General features: G+C 36.6%; 1 protein-coding gene and 1 long non-coding RNA gene across 5 annotated transcripts in view; one reads left to right on the forward strand and one right to left on the reverse strand.

The window, feature by feature from the left end:
• LOC131382350 (uncharacterized) overlaps window positions 1–12,972 on the forward strand; it is a 64,063-nt gene extending 51,091 nt beyond the window's left edge. Inside the window, exons 3-5 of the long non-coding RNA XR_009211764.1 lie at window positions 818–942; window positions 1,559–1,617; window positions 12,504–12,972. This is a non-coding gene — a long non-coding RNA (uncharacterized LOC131382350). The remainder of the gene's footprint in view (window positions 1–817; window positions 943–1,558; window positions 1,618–12,503) is intronic.
• The window catches only part of DHX29 (DExH-box helicase 29), a 53,090-nt gene that overhangs the window by 28,029 nt on the left and 5,109 nt on the right, over window positions 1–19,952 (reverse strand). For 3 of the 4 annotated variants that reach the window (XM_058433898.1, XM_032145180.2, XM_058433897.1), the window contains exons 2-11: window positions 16,255–16,328; window positions 14,947–15,060; window positions 13,891–14,020; window positions 13,049–13,194; window positions 11,704–11,832; window positions 7,911–8,037; window positions 6,956–7,114; window positions 3,390–3,555; window positions 2,988–3,111; window positions 992–1,600 (exon numbers count right to left, since the gene is read on the reverse strand). In XM_058433898.1, coding sequence (XP_058289881.1) covers window positions 992–1,600; window positions 2,988–3,111; window positions 3,390–3,555; window positions 6,956–7,114; window positions 7,911–8,037; window positions 11,704–11,832; window positions 13,049–13,194; window positions 13,891–14,020; window positions 14,947–15,060; window positions 16,255–16,328 — 1,778 coding nt within the window. Of the gene's footprint in view, window positions 1–909; window positions 963–991; window positions 1,601–2,987; window positions 3,112–3,389; window positions 3,556–6,955; window positions 7,115–7,910; window positions 8,038–11,703; window positions 11,833–13,048; window positions 13,195–13,890; window positions 14,021–14,946; window positions 15,061–16,254; window positions 16,329–19,952 lie in introns of those variants that run through there. The other variant, XM_032145181.2, reaches the window with a different exon arrangement.

A 19,952-nucleotide genomic window follows, 5' to 3' on the forward strand; every position in this document is an offset into this window, starting at 1 on the left:
AAATATTGAGGTACTCAGGAATGGAATTTTAAGCAGCTTCTATAATTTGGTCTACTTCTCTACCAAGATCTTATAAAATTTGCTGCCATTAAAAAGCAGCTAGTATCATACTAGTAGTGCCTAGTGGAATTTTAACGTAACATCCCCCATCACATTTTCTTTCTTATTCCTTCAGTCATTCCGTTGTCTTATTTGTGTATATGTCTGTCATTCTTTAAGAGCGGAAATCATGCCTTTTTTTTCCTCCTCTATTCCATGACAGAAACCCAGACAATTTGCTAAATAGAAAACTTTTAATGAAGGGGTACCCAGTTTAGGGATAAAAATATAATATGCCATCTCCAGAAAGAACAATTCAAAGTATAAACAATCAGAATTATATGAACTTGCAATTCGTCATATTTGGTTCTAACTAGTTTAATTAATTAAACTAATTCCTATACTTTGCAGTCACTCTGGTTTAAGGTTTGGCCAGTTTTGCATATACTTGCATGGCAAAATGCATGACAATAGATATTTAAGTACTTTTCTCATTTTTTTTTAAATATGGGGTTGGAAAATACTAGCATTTTAATTTATACTGTTTTTCCCTTCTGCTCACTGAAAAGAATTAATGAAAATCATTCAGGAATACATTCCACAGAAAAGGTTTGCAAGAAATTGAGATATATTTTAGTAGAATTTGAGTTTGTCCACAATCTTTGGCTGTTCAATTTAGTGTGTAATGTATTTGAATATTAAATTATTATAGTTAATATATTTTTTCTTTTATAAGAGAATTTTAATGACAGAACTCTACTGATAATCCTTCTCATAGGACAGTGGCATACTATCACATCTATCAAAGAAAACGCGAAAAGTGCCTGAAATGTGCTACTGATCAACCAATAGCAGTGAAAACTCATATACGATACACATTCCATTTGGATCACAAAAGCAAAGGTGAGTAATGTCACCATCATTCATGAGGTGGAGTTGAATGACAGCTTACCCTTCCTCCAGGTCCATTTTCACAGCCCAATTCATCACATACTCTGGTGGCTAAACTAACTGCTGAGATTCTTCGGGGTTGGGTACAGACAATGTTACATTTACTTGCTTTCCACTCATTTAGAAGCAAATCTTCCAATAGAAAATGTGGTACCTGAGTACTTTTACCACTCCCTGTTTCACCTGCCACAACCACTACCCGGTGCCTTTTAAGAGTTTCAACAATTGAGTCCCGATGTTTAAATACAGGTAACTGTTGTCTTTCCTTTAGAAGTCTCTGATACTTAGGTGTGCTTTGCAACTTTCTAAAGAGGTTTCTAACAGGTTCCAAATCTTCCACATTTGCTGATTCCAAGGACAGTGCAGAAAAATCCTCATCCGAAACTAAATTTTCCCAAGATTCCTCGGGATCTTCAGAGTTTTCTCTCTTATTTTCAGAATGCTGTTGTTGCTGCTGTTGCTGCTGTTTCAGTTTATTCAGAAGTTTGGCAATAAAAAGATCACGTGGTTTATTGGTTTCCATTTTATTTAATTCTTCCCTTTTCTTTTCTGCATCACTCCACTCCAGCCAAACATCTCGGTAAGTGGGAGGAAGTAACTGATGAACTGACTAAAGGAAAAACAGCGGTATGTTATTTTCACTAACTATTCAATATGGAAATTCAATAGATTAGCACTTAAAAGGATAGCTATATTCATCTTAAACTATAATTTGACTCAAATTTTTATTACTTTAATGTATGTATGTGTATGATGCAAATTCAAAAACAGCACATCATATTCACGCTTCTTGACTGACTAGCTGTGTAACCTTGGGCAATTCACTTAACCTTCATGTGTCTCAGCTTCTGCATTTTTAAAATGGAGCTAGTAATTGTACCTCCCTTATAGGCATATTCTGAGGTTGAGATATGTGAGGTGCTTATTCTTGGAACATGTTGAACTACTGAACAAATGTCTATTACTTATTCCTGCAGTGGCACTATATAAAATGTTAATGAACCACAAAGCAGTTCTTTTGAGATTCTGGCAGTTGTATAATGTTACAGGTCAAAGTATTTTAAATGAACTATACTGGATAGAATCTAAGTTATCTTAATTCTGTGCTATAAAGAATCCACAATTATCTCTCTGACATTGATAGCCATTTTTATCAAGCAAATAGTTCATAGTGCCTTATTTTGCAAAATAAGGGAAATAAAGACATTAAGAACTTTTACTGGAAGAAATAGGAAAAGAACTACTGTCCAGAGTTCCACTTAATCAGTGTCTAAAATTTTCAATGGTTCTAATTTCCTACGAAGAAAGAAACACATTTACTGTAAAAAGGAAACACTGACAATCCAAAATTTAAAAAAAGAGCATTATGTTCTCTTAAAGAGCTTCCTTCAGTAGCACTTTATTTTAATCTTTCCTGAAACTGGAAGTGTATTGTTAATATAACCTAAAATTGAAAAATGGAAGCAATGTCTATATAATTTTTTTAAGTTGAGAAAGACAATATAACATTAAAGGAAAACAAACTTAAAAAATTTTCAGCCTGGGAAATATAGTGAGACCCTGTCTCTATAAAACTTTTTTTAAAAAAATTAGCTGGATGTGGTGGCACATGCCTGTAGTCCCAGCTATTCGGGAGGCTGAGGCAGGAGGATCACGTGAGGCTTCAGTGAGCTATGACTCTGCCACCACACTCCAGCCTGGACAACATAACGAGATGCTGTCTCAAAACAAAAATTCCCCTTAATTCAACCACACTAACAACTGTTTTTAGCATAGCTAAATTAGCATAGCTCCAAAAGTCAGATCATCATACTCTCTCTTTCAGACTTCTGGCCTAAGAGGAAAGAAAGATCAAACTATGTTTAGGGTTGAAAGGAAGCCAAATTAGGAATAATGAGAAATGATTAATCAGAAGAAACAGTCAATAAAGGGGAAATTGAACCATAATTAAATACTGCCTTCCACATACAGATATAGTTAGGCCTAAAAAGTCTTACCTGCCCTTTAACTAAACGATAAAGGGCTAAAGTAGCTCCCAGGTGCTGAGCTTGCATGCCATCTTCTGTTAAGATTGTAGGGCATACTACCAGGACATCATCTTCAGACTTGATTACCCTAACCCTACAAAGAAGCAAACACATTTAAAAAAAATAAAGTTGATAAAGTCAGATAAAAAAATTCAGAATTCCATTAACATTAAACTCAAGTTCGTTAATTGTTTAAATATTTCCATGGAAGGCATTACTAGATAATGATAATCTATCAGACAATAAACCTGAGATGTAGAATTGAGAGCTTCCTAAATGTCTGCTTAACTCACAGGGAACAAAAAGATTTCCACCTTAAATTTTTCTAAAGTTCATTGAGTTAATTAAAAAAAAAAACAAAAAAAAACATACCTACATTTCCAGTATCTACCTACTGGAACTTTTTCAAAGGAAGGATTTGGACTCTTGGGAAGATTCTTCCTGACCCAATCAATCAGAAATTGTTTGGGAGATTTTCCAGTCCAACTTCGAGCAGTATAGTCAAAATTTCTTACATCATGAGGTTCTTTCTTTTTATCTAAAATGGTAAACAAAGATTGGTTCTTTAAAAATGGTCAAGTATTCTCTTTTCAGTGATCAAAGTCCTCTCTTGCTTTGGAGAACAGCACTTTTAGAAGATAATACGTGAGGCCAGGTGCGGTGGCTCATGTCTGTAATCCCAGCACTTTGGGAGGCCGAGGCAGGCGGATCACGAAGTCAGGAGATTGAGACCATCCTGGCTAACACAGTGAAACCCCGTCTCTACTAAAAGTACAAAAAAATTAGTCGGGCATGGTGGTGGGTGCCTGTAGTCCCAGCTACTTGGGAGGCTGAGGCAGAAGAATGACGTGAACCGGGGTGGCAGAGCTTGCAGTGAGCTGAGATCGCACCACTGTACTACAGCCTGGGTGACAGCGCGAGACTCCGTCTCAAAAAAAAAAAAAAAAAAAAGAATAGGTGAAGAAAGAACAAATAAAAAAGCTTGATTTTCTCTATGTAACATAAAGAAATCCTCTTAATGGATAGAACCCGGAAAATTCTCAATCTTTAGAAATAATTATCTTGAGGAACTTATGTATTCTTGTAAAATATGATACTATCCATGTGATGAACTTAGGATACTACAAATTACAACATTTGGAAGGCTACTCTGTAGTTAAACCATTAAGAAAATAGAAATCAGATGTCATTTCTAGGTTTATCAGCTGTCTGCCACCGGCACCAGCACTACCCTCAACAGCTTCCCGTTACAGATAAAGTCCAAATTCCTTACTATTCTCTGCCTATCTGTTGCCACTCTTCCCTCTTGCTTATTATGCTATAACCACAATGGCCATGAGTCAATTCTTCAATGCTCTAAGTATGCCTGTCTCAGAACAGCAGACATAGCCACATGTGGTTAAATGTAAATTAGTTATTCAGTTTCTCAGTTACATTTCAAATGCTTCTTACTCATATTTGGCTAGCAGCTACGACACTGGATAGTACAGATACAGAACATTTCCATCATTGAAAATTCTGTTGAATAGTGCTGCTTTCTTTTTTACCTTAGATATTCCAATGTACCTTCTCCTTCTTGGAAGGATTGTTCCACCAACTTGTCACCAGGCTAACACCTAAACATCTGTCAAATCTCAGAGTAAATGTCATTACAGCAAGGTCTTCCCAATCCAAATTAGACCCCTTTGTTATCTATATTATTAGAAGCTACTTCCTTTGATAGCACACATCGTAATTTGTAATTATGTATTGTATATATTTGAAGCTTACCTTTTCTACTGTACACTTGAAAAAGGCAGAGACTAGGTTATTTTGTTCATTACTGAACACACAATAAATACTACTGAGGCCAGGCGTGGTGGGTCACACCGGTAACCCCAACACTCTGGGAGGCCGAGGTGGTGGATCACCTGAGGTCAGGAGTTCGAGACCAGCCTGGCCAACGTGGTGAAACCCCGTCTCTACTAAAAATACAAAAATTAGCCGGGCATGGAGGCATGCACCTGTAATCCCGGCTACTTGGGAGGCTGAAGCAGGAGAATCGCTTGAACCTGGGAGGTGGAGGTTGCAGTGAGCCAAGATCGTGCCGTTGTTCTCTAGCCTAGGTGACAGAGTGAAGGTCTGTCTCAAAAAAAATCTCCCACAAAAACAATAAATACTACTGAAAGAATGAATAATTTCAAAAACTGACAATTTAGTGTGGGACTAAACTAACTATAATGCAATCTGATAAATACTAGCTATATCAATAATTAACTCAGAATTTAAAAAAAAACAATTAACTGAAAAACTTCTACAGTTTTTAGAAGACCATCCAGTCTCGTCTTCTAAAAACTATAATGTGTGGCCAGACGCAGTGGCTCATGCCTGTAATCCCAGCACTTTGGGAGGCTGAGGAGGGCAGATCACCCGAAGTCAGGAGTTTGAGACCAGCCTGGCCAACATGGCAAAACCCCATCTCTACTAAAAATACAAAAATTAGCCAGGCATGGTAGCACATGCCTGTAATCCCAGCTACTGGGGAGCCTGAGGCAGAAGAATTGCTTGAATCCAGGAGGTGGAGGTTGCAGTGAACCGAGATTGTGCTAGTGCACTCCAGCCTGAGCTGGAAAAAAGAAAAAAAAAGAAAGAAAGAAAAAGGTTGGGCACACTGGTTCACGCCTGTAATCCCCAGAGGCCAAGGTGGGCAGATCACCTCAGGTCAGGACTTCAAGACTAGCCTGGTCAACATGGCGAAACCCCATCTCTACTAAAAATACAAAAATTAGCCGGGCATGGGGGTGCATGCCTGTAATCCCAGCTACTTGGGAGGCTGAGGCAGGAGGATCACTTGAACCCGGGATGTGGAGGTTGCAGTGAGCTGAGATAATGCCATTGCACTCCAGCCTGGGCAAGAAGAGTGAAACTCCGTCTCAAAAACAAAAAACAACAACAAAAAAGCTATAATGCAAATTATAGTATTATGATAAATACTATAAATATTATCTGATAAATACTATGTTTGATGGTCTTCTAAAAACTATAATGCAATGTGATAAATACTATATGTTATACTATTTACTGTTAGTAAATAGTATACTATTAAACTATAGTATATAATACTATACTGTTTACTATATACTATTATTTTAAAAAAATAATTAACTAAAACACTTCCATAGTTTTTAGAAGACCATCCAGTCTGGTCTTCTAAAAACTATAATGCAAATTATAGTATTATGATTAACACTAAAATATTATTTAATACTATAGTGAATGGTCTTCTAAAAATTAAAATGCAATCTGATAAACACTGTACTTGCTATATCAATAATTAACTCAAAAAAATTAAAAAAAATTAACTTGGGAGCACAAAGAAGTACATGATTACTTATCTGGTGGTATGGAAGGAGTTAGGGAGGGCTTAGGGAAGAGGAGCTGTTTGCATTAAGCCTTGAGCTGGCAACAGGTTGGCCAAGTAGGGGGTAGCAAGATGAGCGAAGTAATGAAACCATAAAACAGCCAATATTTTAAAGAGTAAGGTGGCTGGAGTAATAAGCCGATGAAATAAGGTAGAAAGGTAGATTGTGGCAGAATGCAAAAGATCCAGAATGCCGCTAAAATATTTGGACTTGTTACTGATGGCAGTAGGCTCATAGCCATTAAAGGTGGCAGGAAACTCACATTTAGATCTGTATTATAGAAAGATAACTCTGGCAGCAGTCTGGAGATGAATCAGAGAGAGATGAGACTGAGGCAAGATATTTATTTGTAATTACAAAATGCTGTACATATGTTATCATAATTGTTAATACTTTTTCAAGACAGCTTATAAAGTGTAACTTCACTGCTATCTTACGTACTTCGCCAGAATGCAAAGTAACGAATTTTACCATTATATATTCCTTCACATTTTATTATTTATAAATTACACCCTGACCATCTTCCCTTAATTTTACCTTTCTCTTCTTCAGTAGCAGCTGCAGATTTTTCAAATAAATTAAAATTCAATGCACTTTCTCCTTCTGTGGCTATAGGAGGCTTTTTCCTTTCATTTTGTTGGTGTGAAATCTTTATGGCTGGGTTAAATACTGGATGGTCTTCTAAAGTTTCCATTTCTACCAAGAAAAAATATAATGTTTAGTTTCACGGTTTTAAAAAAATTGTTATTTATCTTTTATTTATTTACTTTTTTGGTATTTATACACCAGGAGTTTCATGGTTTTCATGCCTTATTTTTTAAAATGGTTAAAAAACTGCATTCCTTCTTTTTCCTTGTAGCCAATTATTTAATAATTCCTATTAGGAATCTGTGCAGGAATCAGAGGCAATTTATTAATTTTCACAACAAATACAAAAATTTTAAAATAAATTATTTAATAGGTGCAATAAGCCTGGAAAAACAAACATCTTCATTAGAAATAAATACTCATGGAATGGTATTCACCTTTCTTTCTTGAATGACCACGATATTTTATGGTCTAAAAATCATAGGTTGGCAAACTATGTCTTATAGGCCAAATCAAGTCCACTGGCTGTTTTTGTGTGGCTTGCAAGCTAGAATGGTGTTTACATTTGCAAGTGGTTATGAGAACATTTGATGACATGATACAATTATTTGAAATTTATAGTATCCATAAATAAAGTCTGATAAGAACATAGCCATTCATTTTTGTACGGTCTATGGCTGCTTTTGTGCTGTAACAGCAAATTTGAATAGTTGTAACAGAGGCTGTATGGCCCATGAAGTCCACAGTATTTACTACTTAGCGTTTTATTTTAAAAGTTTGCTAATCCCATGTATAAACTGTTAGAAAAGGGCAGACATATTAAAAGGAAGCATCATCCATCCCAGGAAGGCCAACAAATAGAAGACAATTACATTTACACATCTAAGTATTTGAAAGTGTTTACCTCTTTGAAATTTCCTTATTTTTTCCTGAGCCTCTTTTTGGCCTTGCTTGTTTTTTTCTAGTTTAAAGGTAGCTGCTTGTTCTTTTGCATCCAGCAGTTTTGCTGCAAGATGTAAGTACCTTTCGTTCTGTTCCAAATAAAACAATGAGGAGGGGGAAAAAAAAGAAGAGCAAGATTAGTTTATCTATGGTCAATAAACTGTATCAAAATCTGTGATTTTTTACCTTATCCTTTGATCTGGCAAACCTACTTTTAGGAATTTTTCATAGAGAAAACAAATGCACAGATTTGCAGGTGCATAGATGTTTGGTGAGGCACTGACTGTAAAAGAAAAACTGGAAATCATATATGACACATCTCTACAGAGAAGACTATTCAGTCATTAGAAAATAAAATAAGGTTAGCAAAAGAAAGAGGGTGACCCACATGGAGAAACTTCCTTGACATGTTAGTAAACCAAAGCAAACTGCAGAATAAAAAGTAGAGCTCATTTCTATAAAAATTGTTTCAGCTGGGTGCGGTGGCTCACGCCTATAATCCCAGCACTTTGGGAGGCCAAGGTGGGCGGATCACCTGAGGTCAGGAGTTCAAGACCAGGCTGGCCAACATGGTGAAATCCCGTCTCTACTAAAAATACAAAAATTAGCTGGGTGTGGTGGCAGACGCCTGTAATCCCAGCTACCCAGAAGGCTGAGGCAGGAGAATCACTGGAACCTGGGAGGCAGAGGCTGCAGTGAGCTGAGATCATACCACTGCACTCCAGCCTGGGTGACAAAGCAAGACTCTGTCTCAAAAAAAAAAAAAAAAAAAAATTGTTTCATAAGTATGTGTATTTAAAGGATTATTCATGCAGTAATAATAATACTCATCTGAAAGTTAACTTCACATAATCTCTTATCTTATGGAAGACAGGAAAAAAATGGCTTTTGAGGAAAATGGATGTCATAACCCTCAAGGACATGACTTGACTCCTGAGCAAAAACTAGGAAGAGTTTAAAGTTAAACTCAAATTACTGTTTTTCTCCCCGTTAGGTTAATAAGTGACAGCAGATTAGAAGCATAAAACTATGGACTGCAGAAGGAAACACAACTGTTAAAAGAAGGAAAAAGAGAAAATTAAGCAAGCATATCTAGCCGAATTTTGGTACCATTTTGTGTAGAGACAAATATCAATACAGTGTAACAGACAGGAGGGTTAGCTACCACCTCAAATTCACCCAAATACTACTTATCCTTTCCATCTTTCCTGTACTTGGCAATGATACCACCATCCCTACACTTATGCACCTCTTGCCATCTTTGGCACATTTTTCCCCCCATAAAATTTGCCGTCTTAAGTGTACAGTTCAGTGGTATTAAATACATTCATAATGTTGTACAACCATCACCACCATCCATCTCCAGAACCCTTTTTATCTGGCAAACATGAAACTCTATTCCCATTAAGCATTAACTACCCATTCTCCCATCCCCCACCAGCCCCTGGCAACCACCATTCTACTTTGTCTCTATGAATTTGACTTAGGGACCTCATATAAGTGAAATCATACGGTATCTGTCTTTTTGTGATTGGCATATTTCACTTAGCATAATGTCGGTCAAGGTCCATCCGTGTTGTAGCATGTACCAGAACGTCCTTCTTTTTTAAGGCTGAATACTATTCAGGTTTGATATGCATGCCACATTTTACCTATTCATTCATCTTATTGATAGATACTGGATTGCTTCCATGTTTTAGCTATTGTGAATAATGCTGCTATGAACACAGTGTACAAATATCTCCTCCAAGACTCTGCTCTCAATTCTTTTGAGTATATACCCAGAAATGGAATTACTGGATCACGTGGTAATTCAATTTTTAATTTTTTGAGGAACTACCCAACTGTTTTCCACAATGGCTGCACCATTTTACATTCCCACCAACAGTACACAGGGTTCCAATTTCTCTACATCCCTGTCAACATTTATTATTTCCAGTTTTTTTTGATAGCTGACATCCTAACGGGTGTGAAGTGGTATGCCATTGTGGTTTTGATTTGCATTTCCCTAATGATTAGTAATGTTGAGCATTTCCTCATACACTTACTGGTGATTTGTATATCTTCTCTGAAGAAATCTTCCTTAGCCTTTATATTTCATAAATCACCAATTTCTATAGATTCTTGCTTTACAAATGTCTCTCTCCTTTCCAATTACCAATTTGAACCTTTATTATCTCACACCTGAGCAAGTGCAATAGCTACCATAATGGCCTCCCTACCCTTTCCAAATTGCTCTAAACATCACTCAGTATTCCAAACCATCTCGAATGCTACTAAGCTTGACCTAAAAATTCTTGTCAGTCACCTGCCCCTACATCTGTAGTGGCTCTTTACTGTCAAAGGAAAAGTGTCAAAATCACCTTCTGGATATCAAAATCTTCCAGTCTCAGGTGAACTCACCTGTTTACTCCTATCTACCAGTACTCATCTATACATCTTATCTCTACATATGCTAATCCATTTTTTACTACTGAAAGACTCCTTGTACAATTCCACAGCTGTACCCTTGTTCACACTATTTCACACATGTGGACCATCTTCCCATCTTTCTTTGCCTGTCTAAACTCTGTGCATCCTTTAGGTCCTATCTCTTTGAAGTCTTGACTTAATGCTCCAATCAGAAGAGACCCCCTTCTTTCTCCAAATCTCAAAGTAGACTTATACTGCCCTAAACATTTCACTTATATTAGTTTAATATAGGAACATGGTTTAAAAAAACTTGGATATACAGAAGAATATAAAAAAGAATTCTCCATCCCACCCTACCACACTGGTCCTAATCACCAGTAACAGCTTCTTGTGTCTCTTTCCAGATGTTTTCTTTGCTTATGTAAAAAAGCAAATACGTAGCTATATATATTATTTTACACAAATGAATTCATCAGATTACACATGCTGTTCTACAACTTCTACCATTTGCTTGTTGACAGACATATGGGCTGTTTGCTGTGTTTGCCTAATATAAATAAAGCTGCTATGAACATTTGTGTACAAGTCTTTGTGAACAAATGTTTTAATTTTTCTTAATACCTAGAAATAAAATTGTTGGGTCACATGATAAGTATTTGTTTAACTTTATGAGAAAGGACCAGTTTTCCTAAGTGGCTGTACCATTTTACATTTCCATTAGCTTTACACTCCCATTAGCAATATGAGTATTCCAGTTGTTCCACATTCCTCCCAACATTTAGTATTACTGATCTTTTTAGTTTTAGCCATTCTGATGGATATATAGTGTATCTCATTTAAGTTTTCATTTTCATTTCTCTAATCTACTTTTGTGAGGTGTCTATTTTTAAAGGTTCTTTATATAATTATGTATAGAAGTCCTTTGTCAGATATATGTATTGCAGTATTTCCCATAACTTGCTTTTTTGACTTAGTATATTTTCTGCCTTATATTTCTATCTTACCATATGATGTCTATGTTTTTCTCTGTAGACCGTGAACTTCTGTAAAGGAATGTGCCTTATCTTTTTTTATTACCTAAAGAATTTAGCATACTCCTTACTCATAAAAATCATTTAAAAATATTTGATGATTATCTCTTTAAACATGAGAAATGTAATTAACATCTTTTGAGCAGTTAACTTTCTGCTAAGTTTTTGCCTAAGTGTTATTTTATTTAATCTTAACATCAACCCCTTAGAGGTACATTTCCAATTTACAAATGAGCAAACTAAAGCTCAGAAAAGTAAATATATCTTGCTTAGGAGCATCCAGTTAGAAGCCTAATACAAATTTCCACTCACAGGGTCAAATTTTTCCTCCTCTTCTAAACTTGTAGAATTCTCATTCTTTTCTTCTTCATTTTGTTGTTCAGCATATCGTAAAATCCACTCTTTCATATTTACTTCCATGTTTTTTTCTTCCTTTTTTGGCTAGAAAGAGAAAACAAATATCTGAAAAACCAAAGTTAGAAAAAGGTGTCAAAACTATCTTGTCACTGCTTTTACAATTTCCTCACACTCAAAAGCAGCAGACATATAAGCTGTTATTCTTTATTGCTCAGTGAAGGACAAATAAATTGACCTCAACATTGAGAAATTTACAATTGCAAAATCCAAAGAATATGTTCACATAAAGTGGTAAAAAAGGATGAAAGGAGAACTGTTAAAAACTAGTGTTGGCTGGGTGTGGTGGCTCACACTTGTAATCCTAGCACTTCAGGAGGCTGAAGCAGGTGGATCACAAGGTCAGGAGATCCTGGCTAACATGGTGAAACCCCATCTCTACTAAAAATACAGAAAAACTAGCCATGCATGGTGGCGGGTGCCTGTAGTCCCAACTACTCGGGAGGCTGAGGCAGGAGAATGGTGTGAAGCCAGGAGGCAGAGCTTGCAGTGAGCCACTGCACTCCAGCCTGGGTGACAAAGCAAGACTCTGTCTCAAAAAAACAACAACAAAAAAACTAGTGTTATTCCTTAAAAACAGTGGTTTTATGAGGATTATTTTTTCCATAGACATTTTACAATATGCAGAGTATTTAAATGTAATGCCCTAATGAATTACAGTCCCATTATTCACACTCATCTGTAATTTTCTTCCACAGACTCTGGGCTTGGTCATGTGACTTACTTCAGTCAATGGGACATTAGCAAGACTGATAAGGCAGGAGTTTGATAAGAATTTGTACATTTTGGCTTATCATCTTAAAATATTCTTAGAAGCCAGATGCCATAAGAAGCCCAGCCACCCTAAGACCACTATATGTGAGGAAACCCAAGCTAGTCATGTGGAAAAAACATGTAGACAGAGAGATGCCTGGCTAGTCTCCAGCTTAGTCATGGGAGTGAAGAAGCCACTTTGGATGTTTCAGCCCTGGAAGATACTTCCTGGAACAGAAGAAACACCTTGCTGAGCCCAGCACAGACTGCAGAATCATGAGAAATAATAGTTGGTTTAAGCCACTACATTTTGGGGTGGTTTGTTATATAATAATAACTAAAACAAACAGTGATAGAAAAGTCTGGCAAACCAATTAGTTATTTGTAAGAAGTAAAAATGTTATAGAAACCTAATATTTATACTCTTTGAACTGTTACATGTGCTCCATTCTGATTTTATACAACTTTAAATGCTTAAGTCTCAAATTACCTTACTCTTAGGGTCTTCTTCATGTGTTTTTGTTTTAGGTTGCAATGGAGGTGAAATAGTGGCTTGCATTTGAGGAGACTGAAATTTAGGCCTACTTTTAGGTTGTTGCTCTTCAAATTCCTGACTGAATCCTTCAGGAAGTGCATCTTAAAATAAAAGAAACTATGCTGAAAATAAACAGGCATATGATACATAAAACACACAAATATGTGTTAAGCATTTGTAAACCTTGCCTAGACTTAGAGCACCTAATTTTCTTCTATTCCCTCATCTCCTAAGAATAGAAATGTTAAGATGAACCTGGTTTTATCTGTCAAACTAGAAGTGAACATACTCATCGGATGATAGCTAGCCCTCTTCTATTTGGCCATTATTTCACCCTCAATGTTAGGCTCCTAAATTGTCATAAGATCTTAATCCTTCCCACTCTTTGGCTTTCTGTCATAGTATGTGGTAGTATTCTTAGTCACCACAAGCCATTTGCCCTCTACATTCTTGCCAAAGATTACAATCATGATCCTCTGCTTAATAAAATACTATATATTCAAGGACAGTCCTAGTTTCTAAACAAAAAACCAGGAGACATAGCTTACTGACAGGCAAACCTTGTATTAAGGACATAGCAAAATAACAATCAACAACTGAACACAAAACATAATATTTTCTTGCATAGGCCACAATCTCTAAGGAAAATATCCTGAAAAGAACAGAAGGTAAGAACATTTTAAAAGTAAATAATTATGAAAGTGAAAAAATATGAGTATGAGCCAAAAGGTTGATACAAATACCAAAACTACTTCAAAAGGTTTTAGAAACTGAAAGAATTTAATGATATTGTTTACCATCTGAAAGGTTTAAACAGAGCCAATCCAAGGCAGAATGAAGGTCACCTCCACATAAGAGTGTATTGGTCATGGCATCTTCAATGTCCTTTGTCTTAAATGAAAATGCTTGTAAAGCCATGTATAAATCCTATGACAAGCAAATATAAAAAAAGTCACATTTGTCAAAGTTCCCTTCCTGTATTACTAATTACCCCATTCATTTTAAACCAGAAACTTTGACACAAATGATAATTTCAAAACAATCTTTTTTTTCCCAGTTAAAAATGAAATGTGTTTACTGAATTAAGAATTTGGAAACCAGAGATCTTTAAAAAAGAGAACCAGGAGAAATTATCCATATTCTCACTATTCAAAGTTACTAAATGTAGTACATTTCTTTCAGTCATTTTTCCATAATTTTGTAAAAAGAGATTTCACTTAACATTATAACATAAGCACCTCCCCAAGTTAGTAGAAACTCTGCATGATCACTTTGAATAGTTACATAATATTGCACTGGGTAGACATATCCTAATTTTACATTTTTCTATGGCTGAACACTTAGGATATATTTTTTATTACAAGCTGTGCTTCAGTGAACATCTTTATACATAAAGATAAAGCATTTTAACATACTTTCTAAAGCATAATCATTATGGTTAGGCAGAGCTGGGTTCAAATCCAGACCCTGTTTACTAGTAACCTTAGGGTATAATTTATGGCATCTTTGCAAGCCTCAATTCTTTCACTTGAAAAAATGGGGCCAAATACATTTACTTCATAGGACTGTTGTGTCAGAGAAAATGTAAACAAAGTGCCCAGCACAGAATCTAACATAGTAGGTGCTCAATAATACAATTCTGGGGATATACCTTAATTTTCATATCACCATTTTAATGTGTGCACTTGTACCTTCTTGATTTAATGTGTGCACGAGTCCTTCTCTATTCTTGGAGATGGAAATGATCTACATAAAATCTCAATGGAAGTTGTAAAGCCATTTTTATCTCACATGAGGAGCTGTCTAAAAATGCTTCACTAAAACTAAGGAACTTAAAAAAGTTTGCAAAATACCTGCAATTTTTTGGCAGTAAGTCTTCCAGAAATCATTCCTTTGTCATTATTTTGCTTTTTATGCTCATTGATCACTCCAATAATTCTTTGCTCTAGTTTGTTATTAATTACCACCTGTTGAGGCCAAAAAGGTCATATCATTTAGAAGCTAAATTATTAAAAAATTAAAAGCCAATCACACAGTTTTCTATATTCCTGACAACCAAGCCCAAAATTTCAGCTAAAATCAGATACAGTAATTATCATTTTTTGGACTACCACCCATTTGACCACATTCCTATCATTTCTTTAAGAAAAAATGTGGTATGAAAAAAGCAACTCTTGTTATCTTTAACACGTGGCAAGAAAAAGCCTCTCGAGGGCAATGTCACGAGACATTGTCCTTGGACTACCCTTGGGTTGTTGTCAGAAAGATTCCTAAGTTCCATCCCCAACATACTGAATCAGAATTCTTGGAGGGGTTTAATGTAAACCAGCGCAAGCACACAACCTAAAAGAATGAACGCTACACTAAAAAGGGGTATAACAAGTAAAACTGAAAACTAAATATGTAGTAATAAGCTACACAAATTCTTTTGGCTTCTAGACTTTGATTCCTACTTTTTCCTACTAGCCATTTTATTTTCTGTTCTTTTGTTATTTTTGACCTAAGAGTACACAAGCAACTACTTACAAAAATATCTTCCCTTTATTACTTTTTAACTAAATGTCTACTATAAACTAAGCCCAAAAATATAATTCAGAAATTCGCAGTCTAGCCCAGAAAATATATATAAAGAGACACATTATAACCCAGCATGGCAATTCTCAAAAAAGATATATCAAGTAATAGTAGAACCACCAAGAAAATCAACTGGGCGAGTTATAAAGGACTTCATAGACATCACAGCGGTGACAAATAAAAAGGGGAAATAAGGCACTCTAGGCAGAGAGTACATGGGTAAAAGCTAGAAGTTGTAAAATCACGGATTTAGAAGAACAAATGAGATATTCATGAGATGTCCCATGAACTAAAATATTAAGTAGAGATCAGAGTAGTAGAGAGGAGGGTGAAAAGGTGTTCTAAGACAGACCTGAAAAAATGTATATGCCATGCTTAGAAGTTTAGATCTTAACCAGACCTTCCTTCATTTCTTACTGTCTCTCAACATATGTGTATGATTTACTTCTTTTTAGTAGAGATTAGCTCTTAGAGTACTATTTACAAAAATTTTAAACACCCCGTCATTTTCTTACATTTAAGGATACATCTTTTTTTGGGAAAAAAAGGGGGAAACATTTCTTTGACTCAAAACCTTGGTTACTTACTTTCAAAATAGATTTATCCAGATTTGCAGTACCACTAGAATCATTTGTAGAATTAAAACTATAAATTTTTGGACCTGTAAATAATACAAATAGACAAGGCAATTTAATGATTAATATCTATTACATTATTTTAATTTTCCTCTAAAGAATGCTAAATATTAAATATTTGATTTCAGCTTTTTTTCCCCAATACTTCACCAAATAACTCAATCTAGTAGCTAGAAATATCCTCTCTAAATTTTCAACATTTTACCAATTAGCATTCCTCCATGTTAACCAGTTTCTCATAAAATGCAAATGCCTACATATCTTTTAGGTTAAAATCTATCTTTATCCTCATATCTTTTAGTCAGATGCTTTTCTACTGGCACTTAGCTGAGGCAAAACTTCTCAGAAGATATGATTGTTGGCAGAGTAGATGGACAATTTTAAAGAGAAAGCACTCTTTCTTGAAGGTGGTATGCTAAGTGAAAAGGGAGGTGGGAGTTCCTATCATCTTTTCTCCTTGAAGTCAAGTCCAGGGTTGCTATCGCTTCCTAGGGCTGCCATAACAAATTACCACAAACTTGATGGCTGAATACAGCAGAAATTTATTCTCTCACAATTCTGGAAGTTAGAACTCCAAAATCATGGTGTGAGCAGGACCATGCTCTCTCTGAAGGCTCTACCTAAGAATCGTTCCTTCCCTCTTCCAGCTTCTGGTGGCAGCATAACACCAGTCTCTGCCTCCTCCCTGTACAGCCTTCTTCCCTGTCTCTGTGTCCAAATGTCCCTATCCTTTCTCTTGACATTCGTTATTGGATTTAGGGATCACCCTAAATCTAGTATAATTTCATCTCAAGATCCACAGATCTGTAGAGCTTATTTCCAAACAAGGTCACATTCTGAGGTTCCAGGTGGACATGAATATTTCAGGCGACACTACTCACTCAACCCACTACAGTTGCCAAGTCTGTTCCAGTGAACAGAAACGCTGTCTAGTCTCAGTCCTTTAACAATGAGTAACCAGGAAACAATACACATTATTTTCAAACTTTTGGTCTCATGACCCCTTACTCTTAAAAATTACTGAGGATCCAAATAGTTTTTGTTTATGTGGGTTATGTCTATTGATACTTAGTATATTATAAATTAAAAGGGAAATTTTAAAATATTCATTCACTAAAAATAATAAATCTGGCCAGGTGCAGTGGCTCATGCCTATAATCCCAGCATTTTGGGAGGCTGAGGTAGGAGGATCTCTTGAGCCCAGGAGTTTGAGACCAGTCTGGGCAACATAGTGAGACTTTGCCTCTACAAAAGTTACCCAGCTGTGGTAGCACACGTCTGAAGTCCCAGGTACTCAAGAGGCTGAGGCAGGAAAATTGCTTGAACCCAGGAGTTCAAGGCTGCAGTAGTGGCTACAGTGAGCTGTGACTGCAACACTGCACTCCAGCCTGGGCAACAGTGAGACCCTGTCTCTAATAATAATAATAATAGGCCAGGTGTGGTAGCTCATGCCTGTAAACCCAGCACTTGGGACGCCGAGGCAGGCATATCACATGAGGTCAGGAGTTTGAGACCAGCCTGGCCGACATGGCAAAACCCCATCTCTACTAAAAATACAAAAATTAGCAGGGCCTGATGATGCATGCCTGTAATCCCAGCTACTTGGGAAGCTGAGGCAGAAGAATTGCTTTAACCCAGGAGGTGGAGGTTGCAGTGAGCCGAGACTGCATCACTGCATTCCGGCCTGGGAGACAGAGCGAGACTCTGTCTCAAAAAAAACAAACAAAAGAACCTCAACAAAATAATAATATTAATAAAAATAAACCTGTTCCGTTAATATAAATGATGCTTTTGATGAAATGTGCCTATATTTTTCAAGACAAAAAAAAATTTCCGTTTTTGCAAATCTCTTTAATATCTGGTATCTTAATCTGCTCAGACTGCCACAACAAAATACCACAGACTGCTGGATGGCTTCACCATCAGAAATCTATTTCTCATTGCTCTGGAGGTTGGGAAGTCCAAGATTAAGGTACCAGCAAGGTAGGTTTCATTCTGAGGCCTCTTCTCTTGGCATGTAGGTGGCCACCATCTTGCTATCTGTTCACATGGCTTTTTTCTCTGTGCTTACTCAGAGAAACTGAGCTCTCTCAGGTATCTCATTTTATAAGGACACTAATCCTGTTGGATCAGGGCCCCATCCCTGTGATCTCATTTAACCTTATGTACTTCCTTAGAGCCCTTATCTCCAAATACAGCCACACTGGGGGTAAGGGTTTCAACATATTAATTTTTGGAGGACAGAAACATTCAGTTCATAACATCCAGCTTCTGCATTCAATCTGCTGTGACAATACACATCGTGTAGCCAACTGGACAACCTCACTGCATAATCATGAGAAAATGAGCATGAAAAATGGCAAATAACATCTCAGAATTATTATGAAAAGTTTTCACTTCATGGAGCCCTTGGCAAACAAGTCTCAGGTTCCTTAGGACCTCCTGAGCACACTTTGAGAACCACTGCTGTTTAAGAATGATCCCAGGCCAGGAGTGGTGGCTCACACCTGTAATCCCAACACTTTGGGAGGCCAAGGCGGGTGGATCACCTGAGGTCGGGAGTTCGAGACCAGCCTGACCAACATGGAGAAGCCCCATCTCTACTAAAAATACAAAATTAGCTGGGCGTGGTGGTGCATGCCTGTAATCCCAGCTACTCGGGAGGCTGAGGCAGGAGAATCACTTGAACTCAGAAGGCGGAGGTTGCGGTGAGCCGAGATTGCACCATTGCACTCCAGCCCAGGCAACAAGAGTGAAACTCCATCTCAAAAAAAAAAAAAAAAAAAAAAGAAGAAGAATGATTCCAGAATCATAAATCTAGTTGCGTGGTTTTTATACACCTTAAAATAAGAAAAGTATTTTTTCTACTTTGAGACATTTAAACATTAAATGTTCTTATGATTTTAAAGTCAAAGACTTTGCTCTCTGCTGGGTTATACTAGGTTCTTCATTTTAAGATGGTAGCTAATATAATTAGATATTTTAAAAGAACAAAAGTTTTTGAGAATAACTTCTTGAAATTAACTTGTACATCTGGGCAGTCTGAAAGAGAAACATTTGTGGTTCTCTGAATTACTGCTATGCTATAGTGATATCGGAGGTACCCAAAGCTACCTGGCATATGTAAAAAGATAATTACAACTCTGGTATAGTATTGTTAGTTTCCTTATCTTCTAGTCTCAAACTTTACCTTAATTCTAGTAATCTCTCTTATAAATTCATGTCAATGGTGATAAAGGAGAGTATATATTTAGTAGTCTTTAACTATTTCTGGGGAGTCTTATCAATTATAGTAACCTTGTGCACAAATTTAGCATGCAGTTTTAGAGGTCCCCAAACGCATCAAGAGGCCCCAGTTATAACCCTTTTAAAAAATTACAGATAGATGAGCAGTACATTACCAAGATTACATGGAGAAACAGTTCAAAGTTGATATGCTACTGACAAGAGTAAGACTGTAAATTCCTTTAAAAATGCCAGCCGGGGCAACATGGTGAAACCCCATCTCTACAAAAAAATACAAAATATTAGCTAGGTGTGGTGGCTTGTGCCTGTAATCCCAGCTACTTGGGAGGCTGAAGTGGGAGGACTGCTTGAGCCTGGGAGGCAGAGGTTGTAGTGAGCCACTGGGTGACAGAGTGACCCTATCA

This window comes from Hylobates moloch, unplaced genomic scaffold (assembly GCF_009828535.3).
Source record: "Hylobates moloch isolate HMO894 unplaced genomic scaffold, HMol_V3 SCAFFOLD_23, whole genome shotgun sequence".
In the NCBI taxonomy this organism is placed as follows: domain Eukaryota; kingdom Metazoa; phylum Chordata; class Mammalia; order Primates; family Hylobatidae; genus Hylobates; species Hylobates moloch.